The 21667-nt window shown below is 41.3% G+C and overlaps 2 protein-coding genes across 5 annotated transcripts in view; both read left to right on the plus strand.

The window, feature by feature from the left end:
* SPATA18 (spermatogenesis associated 18) overlaps nucleotides 1-4501 on the plus strand; it is a 41112-nt gene extending 36611 nt beyond the window's left edge. For 2 of the 4 annotated variants that reach the window (XM_089325423.1, XM_008248843.5), the window contains 2 exons: nucleotides 1299-1344; nucleotides 1626-1766. In XM_089325423.1, the coding sequence (XP_089181549.1) occupies nucleotides 1299-1344; nucleotides 1626-1633 (54 nt within the window). In that variant the 3' untranslated portion in view covers nucleotides 1634-1766. Of the gene's footprint in view, nucleotides 1-1298; nucleotides 1345-1625 lie in introns of all 4 variants that reach the window. The other 2 variants (XR_515194.5, XM_008248836.5) reach the window with 2 other exon arrangements.
* Nucleotides 4502-7056: 2555 nt separating this feature from the next.
* On the plus strand, nucleotides 7057-19778 carry DEFB108B (defensin beta 108B). The gene is made up of 2 exons (XM_017340963.4): nucleotides 7057-10233; nucleotides 15332-19778. Exons 1-2 carry the CDS (start codon nucleotides 10176-10178, stop codon nucleotides 15493-15495), a joined length of 222 nt encoding a protein of 73 aa, XP_017196452.3. The 5' UTR covers nucleotides 7057-10175; the 3' UTR covers nucleotides 15496-19778.
* Nucleotides 19779-21667: the final 1889 nt, after the last annotated feature.

A 21667-nucleotide genomic window follows, 5' to 3' on the forward strand; every position in this document is an offset into this window, starting at 1 on the left:
GATAGTGCATTTGGTGGACTGATCGATACAAAGGAGATGTTGGGAGCGCTATCCCAGGAGAGTCACAGTTCTCCCCGTTCTGAGGGAAAACTGTGTATGGGAAGAAAGAGTGGTGATGGGCTCCAGTGTGCTCCCGCCAGGACACGGTGTGAGGACTCTGATGGGAAGGCCTGTCTGTGGCAGTGTCCTCTTGGCAAGCCCCACACATGTTTGGACCACCTTCTGTCTCCCTCTTACTTTGTGCCAAGGGAGAATAAACATGTTTACATTTTAGAGGTAAAATCAGTATATTCTCAGAGGTAAGACAGATGCCATATTTCTCTCTTTTTTTTTAAAGATTTATTTATTTGAAAGTCAGAGTTACACAGAGAGAGGAGAGGCAGGAAGAGAAAGAGAGGTCTTCCATCTGATGGTTCACTCCCCAATTTGCCACAACGGCCAGAGCTGCACTGATCTGAAGCCAGGAGCCAGGAGCTTCTTCTGGGTCTCCCACGTGGGTGCAGGGGCCCAAGGACTTGGGCCATCTTCTACTGCTTGCCCAGGCCATAGCAGACAGCTGGATTGGAAGTGGAACAGCCAGGTCTCGAACTGGCACCCATATGGGATGCCGGCGCTTCAGGCCAGGATGTTAACCCACTGCGCCACAGTGCCGGCCCCCATATTTCTCTTTTCATCATCCTCTCCCCCAGTGAAACTGAGTACACTGTAAAATATACTACACCTATTTTTGGTTAGTCTGGTCTGGGGGATTCTTAAGGTCAGGATTCATCCAGAACAGATTGCATCTTCATTAGCATCTGTGTATCTAAAGTGTTTGAAAGCTCAGAGCAAGACTCTTACTTGTGGCCAGTTATTTTTGAGCTGTAACAGGCATAGTGACTGTGGTGCTTCTCATGTAGTGAAAGTAAAGGTGAGACTTGAAAAATGGTTCTTTTCTGGCTGCCTGGGGACCTTACTAAGGCAGAATTTTGGACACATAGGATAATTTATGAAAAATGTCCACCACAGATTTAGCTCTAAGCAGTTAATTATTTTCTGCAAAGCATTTCATTCAATGTGGGTGCTCTTAGGCCATTGCACCAATTTTAATTAATAATATAATTTAAACCAAACTGAGTGCCCATTTACTTTAGCAAGTATTGAAGGAATCACAGTGGTTGACTTTAGGGGAAAAAATGCTAGTTCTGAAGTACCTCAGAGCAACTATTTAGATGGCTTTAGGAAAACACATTTCCAAAGGATTTCCCCTTAGAGTTCCATCTGCTGTGTCATTCACATTCCATTTTTATATTTTCCAGCTATCTCGAAGTCGGAGCCCTTCTCCAATAAGATGTTCATTGCCAAGTAAGTGAGGTGGATGAGATGGCTCAGGTTTTCTTCTGGTTCTCAGCATTGGGCACCCAAAAGAATGTTTGCCGTCTAGGAAGCATCCCTTCCCTGCACCCACACCTTGCATCCCTGGGCCCTTTTGCTCATTGCCCCTTAGTAGGTCTGTAGGAGGAGGTCCCAGTTGGGAGGTTTTATTGCTATAAACCTAGCACAACTATTCATTTTTCATTTAAGTGTTTCCAAAAGCAAATCTAAGAAAGGAACCATAGTAATGAGCTATGTATCTTTCTCCCCAGGGTTTTGAAACCAACAGAGGTGCTCCTTTGCCACAGCCCACCATCACATCTTCTCCAGTGTCTCCATCCGCCTGCCTTGTCTGCCTCCAACCTCACTTACCTTAATGTGAAAAGGCAATTCTGTGTATCACTCCACACAGAGAGTTAAATGCTTTGGCTTAGCGTGTTGTAACTTTAGATACATCGCATTTTATTTGATTTTATAGATACAAATTTCATTAATTTCATAAAAACGATTGCATAGGTGTTTAGGATCATATTCATTTGAAGCAAAGTCCACTATGAAGGTTCAAGATGTCCATCCTGAAACACCAGGTTCTTTCAGAGCAACTCTGAACAAGTGTAGAAGGTCTCTGAGCCCAAAAGAAAGGACAGGTTGTTTGAGTTTACAGGTTGATCATAAGCACTATGATTGTTGGGGTCAGCTTTTAATAGGAGACCAATACTGGCTATTTTGACTTCCTTTTAAGCTTTGGATGACAGCCCTGCTCTCAGGTTGGGGAACCCCATGGGCAGCAGTGATTTACGGCTAAGTGCAGAAGAGAATGTAATGAGTTAGCTTGCCTCTCTGTTCCTAATAGAGAGGGCCCAAGTTGAGTCCTTAATGTTGAAGCTCCTTGAGGGAATTTTCTTGCTTCTTAATTGTGCAGCAGCAATTTGATTAGAAGCAAGATTTTAGCTAAATGTTAATTGCTTCCTGTTTATTTTCTGAAACTCTTTCATACTGTTGTAATGCAATTACCTGGGACATGCCCTTTACCTGTTCTACCTCCTAGGAACTGAAATCCCTAACTCAAGACTGCAAAGGAGGGGCTCCATTATTGACTTAAATTGAGACCACATTCCTTGGCTTGTTCCCTGTCAAATGCACTTGAAAGTTCACATCCAAGATAAGCATATGAAGTGTTGCTTTCCTACAAACTTTTTTTAAAGGGATTTTTTTTGAGGGTTTATTTTTATTTATTTGAAAGGCAAAGTCACAGAGAGAGACAGTTATCTTCCATCTGCTGGTTCACTCCCCAAATGGCTGCAGTGGCCAGAGCTGTGCCAGGCCAAAGCCAGGTACCCAAAGCTGCTGCTTCCAGTCCTCCACGTGGGTACAGAGGCCCAAGCACTTGGGCCATCTTCCACTGCTTTCCCAGGTCATTAGTAGTGGAGCAGCCAGGTCTGGGACTTGAGCCCATCTGTGCCCAAATGGGATGCCAGTATTGCAGATGGTGGTTTAACCTCCTGTGCCACAATGCTAATCCCTGTTTGTCACTTTCAAGCCAGCCTTAAACAAGCCTCACAAGTGACTGCTTTCTCCATAGGCCTTTTAGAAACTCTGAATTGGCCACAGCTCAGTTTGTATAAGTACACTGACAAAACCAGCACCTGATGCTTTTCAGGTGAAAAACAAATTTTTGTAAAGATTTTGCCGCTGAGCTGAGGGATGGCGGGGACCTCCTCAGTTCTTGCCCCTTGAATCTAATAGTCACCAGCTCATTCTAAGAGGTGTAAGTTTAATCTTTCTCCTTCTGGGTGCGTTTATCTTGTCATCTATTGAGACTGGATAAAGTGTTGGAAGGAGGGCTTGGTGTCTAGGTGGCTCCTAGTCCCAATTTGGCCTTCAGTTTGCTTTGTAGCTTTGATTAAATTACTTCACCTCTCTTGAGCCCCAGTTTCATTGTAGAGTGAGGAGGCTGGATGAAATGAGTGGTTCTCTTAACCCTACCAGGCTCAGTGCCTCCGATATTAAAATATTCTGAATTTCCTGAAATGGAAATCAAAATTAATATAATCTGTGAGCACATCTACATAAAATTTTCAATGGTGAGTATAGTACCATAATTATAACACTGAAGCAGAAAAGGAAAGCAATTTTTAGGAAAATGTATTTCAAAACCTTGAGAATAACCATGCTAGAAGATAAGATAAAGTTGTTAGATTCCTAAACCTCTGTGTCAAATCACCAGCTACAAAGGCAGATCAATGAGTGTTATGTTGGCAACAGAAGACCACAGTATTTTTTTTTTTTTTTGACAGGCAGAGTGGACAGTGAGAGAGACAGAGAGAAAGGTCTTCCTTTTGCCATTGGTTCACCCTCCAATGGCCGCCACGGCCGGCGCGCTGCGGCCAGCGCACCGCGCTGATCTGAAGGCAGGAGCCAGGTGCTTCTCCTGGTCTCCCATGGGGTGCAGGGCCCACAGACTTGGGCCATCCTCCACTGCACTCCCAGGCCACAGCAGAGAGTTGCCCTGGAAGAAGGGCAACCGGCACAGAATCCGGCGCCCCGACCGGGACTATAACCTGGTGTGCCGACGCCGCTAGGTGGAGGATTAGCCTATTGAGCCGCGGCGCCGGCCGAAGACCACAGTATTAACACTGGATGTGCCTTTCTGAAATGGTAGCCAATTCTTGGTAGCATTTCAGACAAAAAAAAAAAATCTTACAGGCTTGCCTTGATTTACACAGCAGTTGCATCCTGGAAAATTCAGCATGTATTAAAACCTTGTAACCATTTTTTCTGTGTTATATGTTAAAAGAGCTTATCTAAAATCTGACTCAGCAATGCAAGTGCCTATATATCAGATTTTTTTCCCCCAGAGCCAAATGTATACCCTAATTTGGGAAGAGGTCACACATAGCTCAGTTTATTTGCTCTGTATCCTGCCTGGCCACTTGCCATTTCTCAAGTTTCTAAGTTGAACTTGAACTATCCAGGGAAAGCTGAATTGTGTGGAGTAAGTTTTGGAAACAGCCCGTAAGACCAAAAGAGGCTGACTTGTGCCTTAAACTTAGAGACTTTGAAAAATGAAAAGCTTTTGTAAACTAGGTAATTGTTGGTCTGTATATTATTGGCCTAACATCTAACAATAAAGTCAAGAAAGACTGCTTTTGGAACTGTTGTTTCTTTGCAAGGAAGTGCTTTCCTCCCCAATTCCCAAGTTGGGTGATGCCCTCCCTCCAGGGCCAAAAGTTAATGCAGTAAACATTGTACCCTGCTCTGAGGTTGACTCTTGGGCTGCAAATCTACTGCAGCTTAATTGCCAACTTGTGTTATCCTAGTCACAGCTCAGTGTCGTGTTCAACATGCTCTCTGAACACCACTTTCCCATCTTTGTGGAGGTTTCACTTACATTCTTTCAGTTGCTCCTCACTACAAATCTAGGTGTGTCTTCCACTTCATAGCTAAGGATTCCCTTCATCCAATACACTACATGAGCTTCTTCCAGGCCCTTTTATTTCAGGGTAAAACCCTTTCCTGTTTCCTTTTGTTCCTCTATACTGTATAGCATCAGTTCTTTTGTTTACTGCGTTCTCGTTTATCCATTCACACCACTCTAATTTGCTGTTAGGTACCCCAAAATTCTTCCTTACAAGGAAATGCCAATGTCATTCTATGGTTTGGATTGGATGGAAAATTTCTTAGCAGTATGGCTTAGAATAATTTCTTGTCTATAATTAAGGGTAAGGTGTCAGGGAGCGTTTAAGGAGCTAGAGTTATCAGCTGCCTTAGGTCATAGAAATATGAGCTCAGATATGTCGTTGAAATACCAAAGAAGTAAAGTGTATTATTGACCTTAATACCATGAGTGAGCAGGATCCTTGGAAATAAAGCAGCAAATAATTTTCTTATTCCAAAATGAAATGTGATGGGACAATTTCACAATTAAAAACTGCCCACTGGGTGTCAGCAGGATCACCTGCCATCACTGACAACTGCTTACCAAAACTAGACAGCTATTTCAGTTTTCTATTGGTTGGGCAACAAATGAACATGGAAAGGGGTATGTTACTGGTTTATTTCAGTATAGCTGAAGCCTTAATTTTAGTGATATTATTGAAATAATGTAATGAGATGTGACCTAAAATATATTTCAAAAGGGCTGTTCAGTAATTGGACAAGTGTGAGAAGATCTTAGTGCCACTGGATGAATCAGAGCCTGTGGGAATTGGTTTCTGGTGTTGGGATGCTGAGGCTCAGGCGTTTTATTTGTCTCCTGTTTACTCCTGTCTTTTAGAGTTAGTGACACGTTTCAGAGCCATGTCTTTAGAATAGTAGGTTGGCCCAGCTCTCTGGGTCACTAGCTTGCAGTTATAATGGAAAACTGTTATTTGTTCACTCCTCATTCATGCATTTGAGAAGCACTGATGCTTTGTTAAATGATGTTCCAGGCACCATGTGAGGCCCAGGAGGTGCAACGGTGAGCAAGACTTCCAGCTGTGGAGAAAATGCTCCCAGCTCTCCGCAGCCGTGTGCACCCCTGAAAAGGGGACTCTGACTGGTAACCCCCTGTAGTTTGGGAGCTAATAGGAAGTGTCTCCAAAAAGTTCATGGAAAACTGCATATTAGGAAAAACCACATAAATTTCAAAATTTTCACATAGAAATAAACAGTGCTAAATTCTATTTCCCTGTGACTGTTTCGAAGTCCCCTCCTAGTCAGTCCATAAGGTTGATAGTGTGTTGAGTCTGGGTTTTCCCTGGCACTGTCACCTGGAAACCCAAACTTAGCAGCATGTGATAACTCAGGGCTCTAACAGGAGGTTTTCCAGTTCATTGGAGCATACAGTGGAATAGCAGGTGCCTCTTGAAAGCTGCGAAGAGCCTGACAAGCAGGGTCCCAAGGCCTCTGCACTCATGCTGAGGAAGGAGGCATGGATTGGCACCAGAGAAGACGCACAATTGAGTGTGGAGAATCTGTTTTCTATACAAAGTCATTTTGAGGGCCCTCCCCCACAAAGTCCTCCACACCCACTCAGGCTTTATTGGCAAATTCTTGATGTTTCACTTTTAGAGCTTTACTCAGACTGGAGACTCATTTGAAGGAAGTTAGAATGCAAATGCACACATTTTGGAGCCATGACTGCATAGTATCAGGGCGGGTTGGGGTCCTTTTAAAGTCATTTGGAGAGTGGGAGCAATGTCAGACTCTTGGGGCCCTCACTATGGGATCACAGTAGGCAGACTCTTGGGGCCCTCACTATGGGATCACAGTAGGCAGGTTGTGTAATGGAAAGCTCTAGGAAACCCGGGTCTCACCTATTCCACTGCTGTGTTGGGCTGAACAGTCTTACTGGCCAGCAAGAGAGGTTTTTTTGTTTTTTTTTTTTTTTTTTTCCCAGACAGGCATAGTGAAAGAGAGAGAAAGGTCTTGCTTTCCGCAGATTCACCCCCCAAATAGCCGCTACGGCCACGCTGTGCCGATCCAAAGCCAGGAGCCAGGTGCTTCCTCCTGGTCTCCCATGCGGGTGCAGGGCCCAAGGACCTGGGCCATCCTCCACTGCCTTCCCGGGGCACAGCAGAGAGCTAGACTGGAAGAGAAGCAACCGGGACAGAATGGGGCGCCCCAACCAGGACTAGAACCCAGGGGTGCCGGCCGAGAGAGAGAGAGAGAGAGAGTGCGCTCTGTCTTTCTAAGGCAACTTCATCTTAGAAGGGTTACCTTTGGCCGGCGCCGCGGCTCACTAGGCTAATCCTCCACCTTGCGGCACCGGCACACCGGGTTCTAGTCCCGGTCGGGGTGCTGGATTCTGTCCTGGTTGCCCCTCTTCCAGGCCAGCTCTCTGCTGTGGCCCGGGAGGGCAGTGGAGGATGGCCCAGGTGCTTGGGCCCTGCACCCCATGGGAGACCAGGAGAAGCACCTGGCTCCTGCCATTGGATCAGCGCGGTGTGCTGGCCAGAGCACGCCGGCCGCGGCGGCCATTGGAGGGTGAACCAATGGCAAAAGGAAGACCTTTCTCTCTCTCTCTCTCTCTCTCTCTCACTGTCCACTCTGCCTGTCCAAAAAAAAAAAAAAAAAAAAAAAGGGTTACCTTTGATCCAAGATCTCTTTGTGTTCATCCTGTATCCTGATGTGTCTGACACTCCTTTGCTGCACATTGCCAGCCTTCATGGGATGTGACAACTTCTGACCTTTCTTGGGTTGATGTGAAATTGCCTAACTCTAACTGAAAAATTTAAAACCTCCTCTTTTTCTTTGCTCGGAGAAATTGCTTTTCATATCCTAATTTCAAAAGCCAGTTCTAAAAAGCTCCAGGAAAGAGTCAAATACAACCCAACTTGAGCATGACAGCATTTGGAATTTGTGGGCTAATAGAGAAGCTTTGGTAGAAATTATTTTTCTTAATGTTTTCCTTAATAAATTCAGCTTTTCTTCACTGAATGCCAAAGGTAGTAATCTAATAAAAAATGACATTGGTTATTGGAAACCAAAGGTGTAAAATTTCCTTGGATGACATCTTCCCCCCAACCAGTTTGATCCAAAATTGGAGGAAATTCTAGGGATATAAATCAATTCCAATCTGATGGTATTAGCATCTCTCTAGTTCATTTAACCTTGCAAGTTGCCCTGAGAAATAGATGGAGTTAGCCACAAGATGGCAGTGTTGCTTAAGAAGCGGGAGGATACTCGGTAATGGTCAAATTGGGGAATCCTCAAATACAATCTGTAACACTATCCCTGGTTTGACTGTTTTCCATAAATTCAAATAATTTGATGGAGGATGTCTATACACAAAATACTAACAGCATGACAGCAAATATGAAGTATTAATAATGGTCACTGTACTTAATAAAAGGATTTAAGCATTTGATCCTGACTAAGGCTCAGGGGGCAATTAATCTCCTAGCCAAAAAAAAATTAAAAATATTCCTAAGCAATTTAACACAATCATCGTGTCGACTCAGAGTTCTTACTGAGATATAATGCAGTTTGTTAATGTAAAGCCGCCACAAAACACGCCAAACACCGGAGTTAAACCAGAGGAAACCTTTAAGAGAATGCAAGTCAAGGGCGCTCAGTCCCATCGCTAATCTTTAGTGGCCTAAACTAGAAGTCTATAATCACAGGCATGATCTGATAGTGGTTTTTTGTGAGGTGGACAATGTCCTTGAGGAAAGCTACGTCCTCACTTTAAAACTTTCTCTCCCTTTGTTTGGTCTGAAAGGGAGGTTTTACTTGTTTACTGTGCCCATGGCAAAGTAAATCTAACTGTGAAATTATAATTTAAGCTCTCTTTTTGGGTATGCTATTATTACAGAAAATGTTAGCCATTCCTTTTATAAGGTCTAAAGGTCAAACTACATACTGGAGAGTCCTTGAGAGTAGAATCAATTTCCTATCTTGAAGAGAATAGAGAAAGAGGGAACAAGCCAGGCTTCCCAGATCGCCTACTGACAATAACTTAATATCAAATGAAAACTTAGCAAACAGTTTTAACTGTTAAATAACAACTTATGAAAACACATACCAGAAGGTCCAACACATGCACTTAACACATACATGATAGAACAATAAAGCAGTTTCAGTAATAGTTTCTTAAAATCTTTAACTGTTTTGTTAGATTACCAATTGATTCAAATTAATTTTTGCTCTTAGTAACCTCGATTAACCAACTAATGGTTCTTTAAAATATTGGTAGGTTAAAAGTAGAAAGGTGGGGTTCTATGTTTCCCTGCCATTCTCTCCCAACCTTTTCCTTTTCTGCTGCAGGAAATTCAGACATTATGAGCAAGTATCGTCTAGGACCAAAGTTGGCCCTCTCCTAGTGTACTGCAAAGTGGAGAGTGGAAGGAGCCAGTGTTAGTTCTCGATGATGTAGAAACAAATTTAAATGAAAGGAAAACAAACTGCTACTGCTGCTGTCATTCAAATTGTACGCTGGTGTAACTAAGAAGGTTTATATTGTTTGACACAAATTCTTGTGCAGTTTAAAAAATAATAAAATGTCATGGAATGGGGCTAAGTGTGTTGTAAAATTGGCTTAATGCATGGTAACAATTGAGTTTCCTGGGCTGGATCTAATTATATATATATATATATATATGTATATTGCATATAATATATATATTCCTTATGTATATATTTAAGGAAGAAAAACTTCCTGCCTATATCCAGACCTAGTTGCTAGCAAATCTAGAGATTTAGAACTCAAAGGCAGACTTCCTACCTGTTCTGCGTTGTTCCACCTGATCACTTGATGAGGAGGATTTGAGAATAAATGACCAGTGCTTCATTTCCTTCCTCACCTCTGAAGAGTACCATTTGGTTCTAGCAAGCAAGAGGCTCACACATTCACACAGCGAGATAAGCACCATACCATAAGCAAAGCACTGTGGCAGTTCAGACTAGGAGTGAGCAGGGTGACTAATTATCAGCAGGGTGAATTATCAATAATCACTTACTAAATATCTAGCCACTAACCAACTTATTTTCCCAACATAGCCTAATTCATTTTTAACTTCATATAGATGCCTATTTGTTCATAAGCTTTAATCTGTTGCCAAAAGGTTGGCAGTTTATGTTCCTATTTAACCAGGTTTCCTGGTCAAAACTGTGCAGCCACATCCTTCTAATGGACTGAGTGTTCAACAAAACAAGAACGCTCAGTCTTCCCACAGAGGTCCTCCTGCAAATATAGAAGACTGCTGTCCATGGATACCCCTAATGAGATACAGAAGGAAACTTATTATCCAAAGACATTCCACTGATGCTGGACAGCCAGGACGGTCGGAAGTTTTCTCCGCCTCCTGGAAGTGAAGCCAGGCGTTCTTCTTTCTTCAGCCATGAGAACAGCTGCCCTCTTCTTCACCATCCTCTTCTTTATGAGCCAAGTTCTGCCAGGTAACAAAATAAACTTTGTAGAAGCTTTGGTAGGAGTAGAGTGCCTGAGACCTTAGGGAACCTGGTATACAAAGCAAAATCACTGTTACCTGTGCCCCGAAAAGGGGGTCTAATGAGAAACCTGGGCGACCTACCTGTAGGCTGTGAGACTGCAGCCACCTGGCTCATTAGTTCTCCATAGCAGCTGTCGTTTAAATGAAATGAAACCAAGGATGTTTCAAGTGCTTAAAACCCTCTTTACTACATCAGTACGTGTGAATTTAATTAGGCATCTTTATTAACAGCTTCTAAACTCGGTAACATAAATACAGGCATTATGCTACTAAATCTTGGTTTCCAGAATTCCTCTAGCCACTGTCCTCTAGCCACTGTTATCCTAAGACATTGGTGTAAGAGCTGTGCCAAATCTACAGTGAGGCAGGCGAAAGGACTGGTTGGGGAAATCTCCTTGAAAGGACTGCTGGAGTCCTTCACACATTACCTTCCAACACATTACCCTCAAAACTGCTGGCCCGTCGGGCTTGACTCTGTCCTTTAAGGCTTCATCCCAACCCCTAAATATACCTCTTCCCATACATATCTTGTCTGATCAAGTAGAACTAAAGCACAGGAACCAGAGATGATCCCGCAATAGTTTCCTCCTGCATTCAGCATAAACACATGAATCGTAGGGATAAGTCACCTTCACAGAGGTACTTCCTTTACCAAAGGAAGTGATCGATCAGCATAGATCAGGACATTTCCTAGAACTCCTGAATGTGTAGATCTATGGAAGAATAAGAAATTATTGTTCTACATCAGGTAGCATATTTTACCTTTTCCTGAGAATCCAGGACCTTAAGAGTTGGGAAGAGTAGGACAGTGGTCATAGGCATATGGCAATGTGGAAAATTCTTTGATATTTTCAGGAACAATTGATTTTTTGTTATAATATTTGTAGAAAGGCACTTTCCTTTCTACATCTGTGTTTTGAGGGACTGCATAGTATTACAGGTTTAGGGGATGAGGGTAGACTGTGAGGAAATTGCAGTGTTTTTTCAGGAAAACAATCTGGAAGAAGCACAATGGAGAGACTGAAGTGGGAGAGGGAAGTGAAGTTGAATACCAGTTCAGTTTATTAGATATTTATTGACCATCCACTGTTTGTTGGGCCCTTTCTAGGAAGCAGGTGTACAAAGAACAAACCCTACAATGCCCCTTGACTCCTGAAAACGCATGGGCCACTTTCACTGCTGAACAGTCTATGGAAAAGTCAGTAATTCCCTAAAACCGAACATTGCCATGAGATGAAGGAGATACTTCATTGGTGAGAGCTATGAAATAAATAACACCTGATTAAAAGACAGCTGAAAGCCAAAAGTAACAGAGTTAGAAAGTCTAGGCACTAAGCCTCAAGGGAGATGATTTTGGGTGCAAGCTCTGAAAGGAAAATCATGAGATACGTTTAGCACGAAGAGTGAGCTGTTGGTCCAAGGTTTTCATCTGCACCTTTCCTTTGGTAAGTGTGTGTGTGTGTGTGTGTGTGTGTGTTTCCATTTGTATGAAGTATGTATTATATCCCATACTCCACATGGGTTTAAGAATGCATGACAGGCTGGTTTGTAACTGTATCCCCATGGTTGCGGTCAAGCTACTGCATCATGTGACATCACCATTGTGAAGAAAGGATGTATTAGAGAATCACTGAACCTCTCATAAATCACCTTGAAAATGTTTTCTTGTTTTGGAAAGGAAGAATAAATATTTTTTTTTTATTTTTTGACAGGCAGAGTGGACAGTGAGAGAGAGAGACAGAGAGAAAGGTCTTCCTTTGCCGTTGGTTCACCCTCCAATGGCCGCCGCGGCCAGCGCGCTGTGGCTGGCGCACCGCGCTGATCCGATGGCAGGAGCCAGGAGCCAGGTGCTTTTCCTGGTCTCCCATGGGGTGCAGGGCCCAAGCACCTGGGCCATCCTCCACTGCACTCCCTGGCCACAGCAGAGGGCTGGCCTGGAAGAGGGGCAACCGGGACAGAATCCGGCGCCCCGACCGGGACTAGAACCCGGTGTGCCGGCGCCGCAAGGTGGAGGATTAGCCTAGTGAGCCGTGGCGCCGGCCAGAATAAATATTTTTAAACAAGTAAAAATATTTTTAACAAAAGAGTTAGCCTTGTTGTAACAAGCTGAGACGCTAAGACAGCTGCAGATAGTGTACTACAAAATCATTCAATGAAAAGACTTGAAAGGGTCTTAAAGATGACTTAGTCCATTTTTGTATTTTATAGAGAAAAAAAAATTTAGACCCTGAAATGTGAATGCCTCTCCCAAGAAGAAAGAGTGAGTTAAATATAACAGTAATGGCTTTGTCTTTACTTTTTGGATTTATATTCTACTGTAGTGTCTATTGTGCTGCCTCCTTCCTATTACCCTCCGAGGGCTGGGTAAAAGTGAAACCATATCTAATCATACGAACTTGGGAGTACACAAAATGGTGACTGTAACTTAAAAGATAACTGTCAGTCTGGCATTGCTAAAGGCCCATCTGATTAGTAAAGGCCCATTTGATTACTGAACAGTCACCCTTAGTAAACATACAAGTGTGATGAGCAAAACCTATTAAACTATTTTAAAATACATATTGAGCATCCACATCCCTGGAAAATGAATGCCTTTCACCAAGTTTTAAAACTTTCCAATCTGGAAAATCTAACTCATTTTTATGTTTTCACTACCACTCAAAGAAAGAGATAAAGTAACTTAGTGGGAGAGCAGAGGCAAAAGCCAAACGGAATCAAATGAAACTATAGAAGAAAACAGGACACTAACATAGACACAAGTCTGCCTGAAGGATGAGGTCCTTCTGATTGCCTTTCGGTGGACATTGCAGGTTTTTTTTTGGAGGGAAGCTGGAGGGGACAGTGCAGAGTAGAAGACACAGGGAGGGGGAAGGAGGAGAAAGCAGAATGGAGTTAGGACACAAGCTTTAGCTTGTCTCTATCACCTCCTTCACTAGATCACTAGGTGTCTTGGGCAAGTTGCTTCATTTCCCTCCACCTCATTTTCTCATCTATTAGGCAAATGATTAGATAAGATAAACCATGATGTTCAATGCAACTCTCACTTTCGTTTCTAAAGCAAACAGAAATAACAGTGTGCCCACAATGTGTGATGTACAAGGTTCACTGGCAAAGAACTTTAAAAAATACCCTAATGTGACTTGAATTCTTACAAATGAGCAATGACATGTTAGTTTTACAAAGTTCTCTTATGATTTGAAAACTTAGTGCTCAACATAGCCAACTGCAGCAAAATACCACACATAATTAATTCCAAGACATGTGAACTGAGAGTAACAACCTATTTCCGTACAAGCGTGTTAAAGGATGAAAATCTTAACTAATAATTGCACAATCATTTACTGAATACCTATTATATACTAATACATGAATTGAATTCTGGTAATTGTGTGTATGTGCATGTACAGAGAAGAATAAGATGTAATTCTTGCCCTCAAGGAATTTATCACCAAGAAGTGAAGTGGGGTGAGGAAGTGACAACCATAGTAGAATGAGAAAAGTTCTATGATAGAGGGATGTTCAAGAGTGACTTGTCACACATCATGGCCACATGTCAGTTTACCTTCTGTAATACACTGATCTCAGAACCCTTCTAGCTGCAATAAGCCAAATTTAGCCCAAGGTAAATGGGGCCTATGCACAAATAGTAGTCAACTAGTTACAGATAAGAGATATAAAGCCCAAGGATTCACTCGACACTTAGAATGATCATTGATTTAAACAAAATTATTCCCTTAAAATTATTTATCAATTAGCATTTTAGGTAGAACTATGATGTCTCATATTTGGTCATTACATCCATTACATTACTAATTATTTTATGTATATTGAAAGGTTCAATTCAATTTAATACATTCAGATTTCAGTTCAATGTAATTTTGACATTTTTTGAATAATAAATAATAAACTCCTATATTGATTTGAAGCTATTCAGTAATTGACCTTTGTATTCCAGAACAAAGAGACTGTAGTGCTGGTTTTGATACCTCTCTTTGAGACTATAAGTTCTGGTTTTGATACCTCTCTTGCTGTCCCTGAAGAGCTTAAGAAGGTGTCATGGAAAAGGGGTGTTCTGTTTCATTATGAGACTGCTCAGTATTAAACCACTTTTGAGACAGGGCTCCTCAATGTGTGTGGCCCACATGCAGAACAGTAATATTTTATGACATAAATAAAATGCTATTCAATATTTTAAACAAGTATGTTTGTTCAATATTTAAGAGGAACTTGAATGTTTCACACCTAATGTATGCAGTGGTATCTGGAGCAAGATTGCAACCTCAGAGACTAGTGCCAGAGAGATGAGGAGTAAGAGAAGGGAGTGAGAGGATGTAACAAATACTGATATATTGGCTTATAAAGTATATATGAATACTGTTTCCTTCTTCAGAAAAACATTTTGCCTCCCAATTCCCTTGAAAACTATTATCTTTTAGATATATAGTTGAGTTCCACTTTTCAAGGATACATATGTAAAATAATCTATCATAAATGAAGGATTCTCAAAATATTCATGGAAAATGTGTTATGAAAAAACTATGGTTTTCAATTTTTTGTACCAGAATCAAGTTATCTTTTAGGTTCATTTTTCCATGAAGTTTTTGAAGCCCCCTCATATATCCGTGCACATATGCACTCATCTATGTATCTGTCTATCAGGGACATATTTTTTCTCTCTAAAAACGTTCTTCTACCCCAGGAAAATCAGCAGTAAAAGCTATGATGTCAAAGAGTTCTGTGTCATCAGTTTAGCAGACAAGAAGGAGTAAGATGAACAATGGACTGTGCCTGCTCTAGAACTTCCAAAGTGGGGAGAACTATTCAGCTTCAGCCTTTTGTTATTTAAGGGCACCCAATTTCAAGAATGCCCCAAATTCAAGTTTTGTGTGACATCAGATTTTAAAGAGTTATCTTTAAAAAATCAAATAACAACAACAAAAACGCAGACAACATTGTCTCCTGACAATGTCCTCCCTCCCCATATGATTCAATTAAACCTTCAGGGACACTAATGAATGATTACAATCACCCACTTCCATGTGCAGTCAGAGGCAACCTCAAGGAGATCTGTGAGCGCCCAAATGGCTCCTGCCGAAGATACTGCATCCAAACAGAAATCCACGTTGGGAGATGCTTAAATAACAGACCTTGCTGCTTGCCCCTGGGGAAACAGCCAAGAATCAAGAGTACAACAACCAAGAAGAAATGAAGTCATTGGATATTCATTCTCTCTCTCCCTCCCTCCCACCCTTCCCCTCTCCTTCTCTCCCCTCTCCCTCTTCTCCTTCTTCCTCTTTCCCCCACTTCTCTCTGTATTTCTGTCTCTAACTTTATTGCTTCTTTTTTTTTTTTCCCCCAGAGAGAACCTTAATTCCATTTCAAGAAATAAAGCAAAACCAGCAAACACAAAACCCATTTTAAACACTTCTTTATTATCACTTGATTCCGGTCTGGTTCTCCACACATTTCATCCTTCTATGTGACCTGGAGGAATGCTTGGCTGAAATGGACTTTGGGTGGAGCGAGGGAATTTTACCGTGTTTGTCTGGCACTGCAGTCCTCCATCTTTCCTCTGGGGAGACGACCCCTATTCCCTAACCACGGTGTAGTGAAGAGGCACTCCTTCCTTTCTGGCACAATTGTGGGGTCTCCCGCCCTGTAAAAGGGCAGTGCACAATCCAATTTCACATCAATCAGACTTCACCAGAAATCTGTCTCCCTTTTGCCTTTTCTAAGGACTCCGGTAATCACACTGGGTCCAACCAGGATAGTCCAAGATCATTTCCCTATTTTAAGTTCAGCTCATTAGCAGCCTTAATTCCACCTGCAACCCAATTCCCCTTTGCCATAAAAGGTGACCTATTAATGGATTCCCTCAGTGAGAGTATGGACAGATTTGGCTGGAGAGGGAGGGGGCGTTAGTCTACCTCCCACATGCACTGAGTGCTTTTCACACACATCACTGTTTTGTTTGACTTTGACACAGTTTTAGCTGTTTTGTGTAAAGAGACTTGCATCAATAGAGTTCTTTTGTGTGTAAAGTTGTGGACAACAGTGTAGAAATCAAGGTATTTAAGGATATAATAACTGGCATTTGCTGTCCACTATGCCTGATATAGCCAAATTTGTAGCACAAGATTTTATAGCACAAAATACTAATTTGTGCTACATGGATGACTTGAAATCTCAGACAGTTCAAAACACTGCATTCAAAATCTCAAGAGACTCAGCCACAATCCAACCCACTCAACTCTTGCTGAAGTGCCAAATTTTTTCTTGGTGTTATTCTTCAAGTTAGAGCTCCAACTAAGCTTTAAATATATTTTTGCAATGCATATTATTTATTCCTTGAGTTAAGCATCTGTCTGGAAGAGAAAAAGTTGGACAATGTATTAGGTAGTTTTTTATTATCATAACAAAATACTTGAGGTGAGTTACTTTATAAAGAGAGGAATTTTATTTTTGGCTCACAGTTCTGGAGATCCAAGGTCCAAACACAATGGTACAGGCTCTTGTGTGTCACAGCTGGGCAGGAGTGTGTGGAAAACTCTGTCTCTATGCTTTCTGTCCCTCTCCTTATAAAGCCACTGTATTTCAGTTGTGGGGGCCCCACCCTAACGACCTAATCTAACCTAATCACTTCCCACTGGCTCCACCTCCAAACAGCAATACTGGATTACATTTCCAACCTCTGAGCATCATTAACGTAAGACTCTGGAGATGAGCTCCTGTATGAGTTCAAGGGGACAAATCATATTAAAACCACAGCAAACAAGTATATGAAAATTCTCACAGTGAATTTTATCCTTGCCTTATTATCACGGCCCTTCTTTCTGAGTTCTCGAAGTAATTTACACACAGTTCCATTAAGTTTTCCTTTGACTGTCTCTTTATTTCTTCAGAATTTTTATTTTATTTGAACTAGACCTCTTTATTTTGCACAAGAATCGCATCTCAAATTACCTATACCTCATCATCACAAGTATTAACCCATTAATCAATAACTGATTCATAATATTTGGTGTTAACCTATATTTGCTATTTTCTTCCCACTTTTATTTATATTTTGTCCTTTTCTACTTAAGCACTTGAGAAAACCTTGAATCATTGCCTAATTTGGTAGGGCAGAGGCTAAAGGCAACATGTAAGCTATCCTTGGCTTATATTCCACAAAACCTAAGCACTCTGGATAACTTAGTATAGCACAGAAGAGATGAAAGAGGAAATGTCATTTAAGTATTTAGAAAAAAAATTTCATGGAAGAGGTAGTTATAATGATTGCCCTGTCCCGCAAACCAGAAATAAAATCTTTCTTTCCTGGCATGGATGAGGAGAGAGAGAAGCTTACAGATCCTGCATTAGTGAGACACAGACTCTGCATCCTGGAGTTACCACCAGCAGATGTTAATGCATGGAATATGTCGTCCTAGAGAACTACAAGAAGCCTCATAAATGTTGCTATGTCTCAAGAATCATCACAGCTATTTCTTACAAAGTAATTGCTATCCGCCAGACAATGCATAATATATACCAAATAGTATAATATACACCAGATAATGCATAACAATAATGTATTCAGGTAAGTTACTAGGAATAACAGACCTGCGAAAGGAATGCTGTAGCTATCCACATTCTTATAGATAAGGGCACTGAAATATATACAGATTAAGTAAATTGCTAAAGGCCACTCAGCAAACAAATGATAAAGCTTGGATTTAAACCCAGAGAGACTTTGTCTTGACCATTCAGTATCACCACCTTTCAAATTAGCATAAACCTAGTAAGGAGAGAGAAACCATGCTAATTTGAATAGGTAAAGCTTCCTCCAAAGAATTACTAATCATGGGGCCAGCACTGTGGCACAGCAGGTAAAGCTGCCATCCTGCAACAGGATCCTGTATGGGCATGGGTTTGTATCCCGGCTGCTATGCTTCCAATCCAGCTCCCTGCTAAGCATGGCCTGGGAAAAGCAGCAGAAGATGGCTCGAACATTTGGGCTCCTGCTACCCACGTAGGAGACCTGGATGAAGCTCCTGGCTCCCAGCTTCAGCTTGGCCCAGCACTGGCCATTGCAGCATCTGGGGAGTGAACCAGTGGTTGGAGGATCAATCTTTCTCTCTCTCTCTCTCTCCCCCAACCCCTGTAACACGGACTTTCAAATAAATAAATTTTTCTTATTTTATTTATTTATTTTAAAAAATTACTAATTATAATTGCCATTGAAATAAAGGATTAGTTAGTAAGAAATAAAAAAGAATTCTGAAGAATACAGGATTTGCAGATATAAGGAGTTAATGCCTATGGCTGAGACAGAGCATCCAAGGAACAGTATTGACTTCTCACCAACCCCGAAGACCAAATTTAAGGCCTGGCTGGAGAGGGCATAGATGTGCCTTACCAGATGGCAAAAGAGCTTCTGTGGCATTGTACCAGTGTAACCCAGGTGTGGCCAGACAGCTACTATCCAGCAGATCAGGAAAAATTGGTTATATGGAGGTGTCGCATTAGAATCCTGTCTTTGGCAACAAAATGGATGCAACTGGAAACCAATATGCTTAGTGAAATAAGCCAGTCCCAAGACAAATATCATGTTTTCTCTGATACGCAGTAGTTAATGTAGACTACAAAAATGTATAGAAACAAAATGGACATCTTGATATTTGATTGTTGTTTTTAGCCCTTGTTTACACTCGTGTGGAACTGTGGTCTTCCTATTTTTTTTTAACTTGTTGAATATTATGGTTAGTAGCACATTAAACCTGTGATTATAGAGTGGCCTAAAATTATGTTTTTGCAAAAACCAAAAAAAGAAAGGAAAGAAGGAAGGAGGGGATTCAGAGAGGGAAAGAAGGAGGGAGGAAGAGTATGGTTATCTTCTTAGAATTGTACCCATAAAATGCATGACATAAATGCATGTTCTCTTTATATTAATAAAAATTATACAATAATCAGTCCACTGTAAGCCTATCACATACAACAGGCCTTTGGGCGCTGACTTCCAGGCACTTCAGGAAGTGAGAAGTAGAGAATCTGGGTTCACTGCCAGAGTTGGGTGCTGGGGAAGCTGCATTTCCTGCAGCAGCCAGACTGACCGTGAAGAAACCGTGCATACTACAGGGCACTGGGGAGCAAGTGCACTGCTTCAAGAAGCAAGTGCTTTCTCTCTTGCATTGTTGTTCCATTGCCTCTCATTTGGCAAAATTTACCATTGTGAATGCTGGAAAAGAAAAAATATTTATTAGGACCCAGATCCACTTCCACAGAGTAGGCAAAAGGGTAAATTCAGAGTTAAGTAGCCAAGCCTACTGCTTTTACTATGCAGCTTGTATATGTACTTTAGTAAATATACTAATTCCTATGCAGAAGGAAGTAATATTTCTACCTAACAAGATGCTATTTTTTTCTTACAACTGTATTTCTCACCTTTTCTCCCAAATTAGGAGACTCAAAGTTGTTATAGTTACTATTGAGATTACCATTAATATTTGTATTAATCATGCCTTAAATTTAGTCCCAATTTCCTTAAATATTACCACTAACAGGCTGCAAAGTGAAGCTAATACCCAATCACTTATAAAGTCAAAAATGAAAAATTAAGCAAACATGCAAAGCTACCATTGTCTTGGTTGGCATAATTGAAAGCTTTCACGAACAGCTTTCTGTGGAACCCAAAAATACCAGTATCTGTCCAGTTGCAGAGTGAAGGTTACCATATTTAATAACTATGGTAGGGGCCGGCGCTGTGGCACAGCTGGTTAACGCCCTGGCCTGAAGTGCTGGCATCCCGTATGGATGCTGATTCAAGACCTGGCTGCTCCACTTCTGATCCAGCTCTCTGCTATGACTTGGGAAAGCAGTAGAAGATGGCCCAAGTGCTTGGGCCCCTGTACCCACGTGGGAGAACTGGAAGAAGCTCCTGACTCCTGGCTTCGGATTGGTGCAGCTCCGGCCATTGTGGCCAATTGGGGAGTGAACCATTATATGGAAGACCTCTCTCTCTATCTGCCTTTCCCTATGTAACTCTTTCAAATAAATAAGTCTTTAAAAAAAACAAAAAAAGAAAAAAAATCTGTGGTAACCTATATAAGGTTTAATATCCATATTAGAACACCTGTTTCATATCTTCTTCATCCTCAACCAAATTTCAATTAGTTGAGGTTATTCACCTGGCAAAGTGAGTCAAAACTTTATTCCCAAAGTTGTTTGTATTCTTAGTCATCTAATCTTTTTTTTATTAGCTTGAACACTCAATTGTGATGTATATATTTCCTATAATGTCCAAAAAGATTTCTCAAGTATTGTGCCTATTCATTGTGGTAAATGGTATGGGACTCACCTTAACTTTGGAAGGGATATCATAACATACATGACATCACTGAACTTCCAGAAACTTCACTGAAGTAACGAGTACCTGAATATTTGTGGTCCAGCCTTCATCCTGTAGTCTTATTGTATGTCTTAGCAGGTACTCATATCATGTCTTACATGTAAAGGTGTCTGAGTCATTACTTCTTACTAGTTAACAGCCCCAATTAGCAAAATTTGTCAGTGTAGTCAAGCAGTGTGGTATTTTGTGGAATAGCAAGAGGATCACAATTTCTGTGAATTTTATTAGTACAGAATGAAGGCAAATTGATGTAACTCCAAAGTAACATGGTGAAAGTGTACCACTGACCCTTCCAGATAAAATCCCCAGTGGTCCTTGAAAAGTGTAGGCAGAAAAAGGAATTAGGTCAATAGCTGCAAGCCAACTTCCAGGGACCTGTGTTGATTTATTTCACTAAAGATTGTGTATCTGGGGCAGCAACTGAGTTATCCCTTGATTATATTTATAATCATTCACATTTAAAAAGTCCATCTGACTTCTTCTGCCCAGGCCAAATTGTTAAGTTAAACGGCAATATATTAGATATCACCATTCCTGCTTCTTTCACATCTTTTTTTGTGATCTTAGCATCTGAATTATCCCAGGGCTTCTGTGTTATTTCTAATTCACAATCTTAGAATACAGTAGAAGTCTTAGAGAACTAAACTTATCCCTCCTACCAAAACGGTCCTTAACACATGGGTCAGTGAGTTGGTGATGAGATTTCTTCCAATTGTTAACATACCCACTCCAATTATATAGTTAGGAACTGAGAAAACAACCAGAGTTATTCATGATCAACAGGATCCACCAGAATCCATCTGTCACCTGTCAACCATAATCTCCACTTAGTCCACACGGGTCTTTGGGTCATTAGAAATTGTTATCAATGAAAAGCTAGTGTCTATTAATCCTGCGAAGTACTGGGAACTTCCTTTTCCCCAGTGTACACTGGTCACTCTAGTAAATGTCATTCTAGTAAATGCTTGCAGGCACATTTGGGGAAGGGTTGGAG

Source organism: Oryctolagus cuniculus, chromosome 2 (genome assembly GCF_051225735.1).
Source record: "Oryctolagus cuniculus isolate XC-2025 breed Fujian yellow rabbit chromosome 2, ASM5122573v1, whole genome shotgun sequence".
Classification (NCBI taxonomy): domain Eukaryota; kingdom Metazoa; phylum Chordata; class Mammalia; order Lagomorpha; family Leporidae; genus Oryctolagus; species Oryctolagus cuniculus.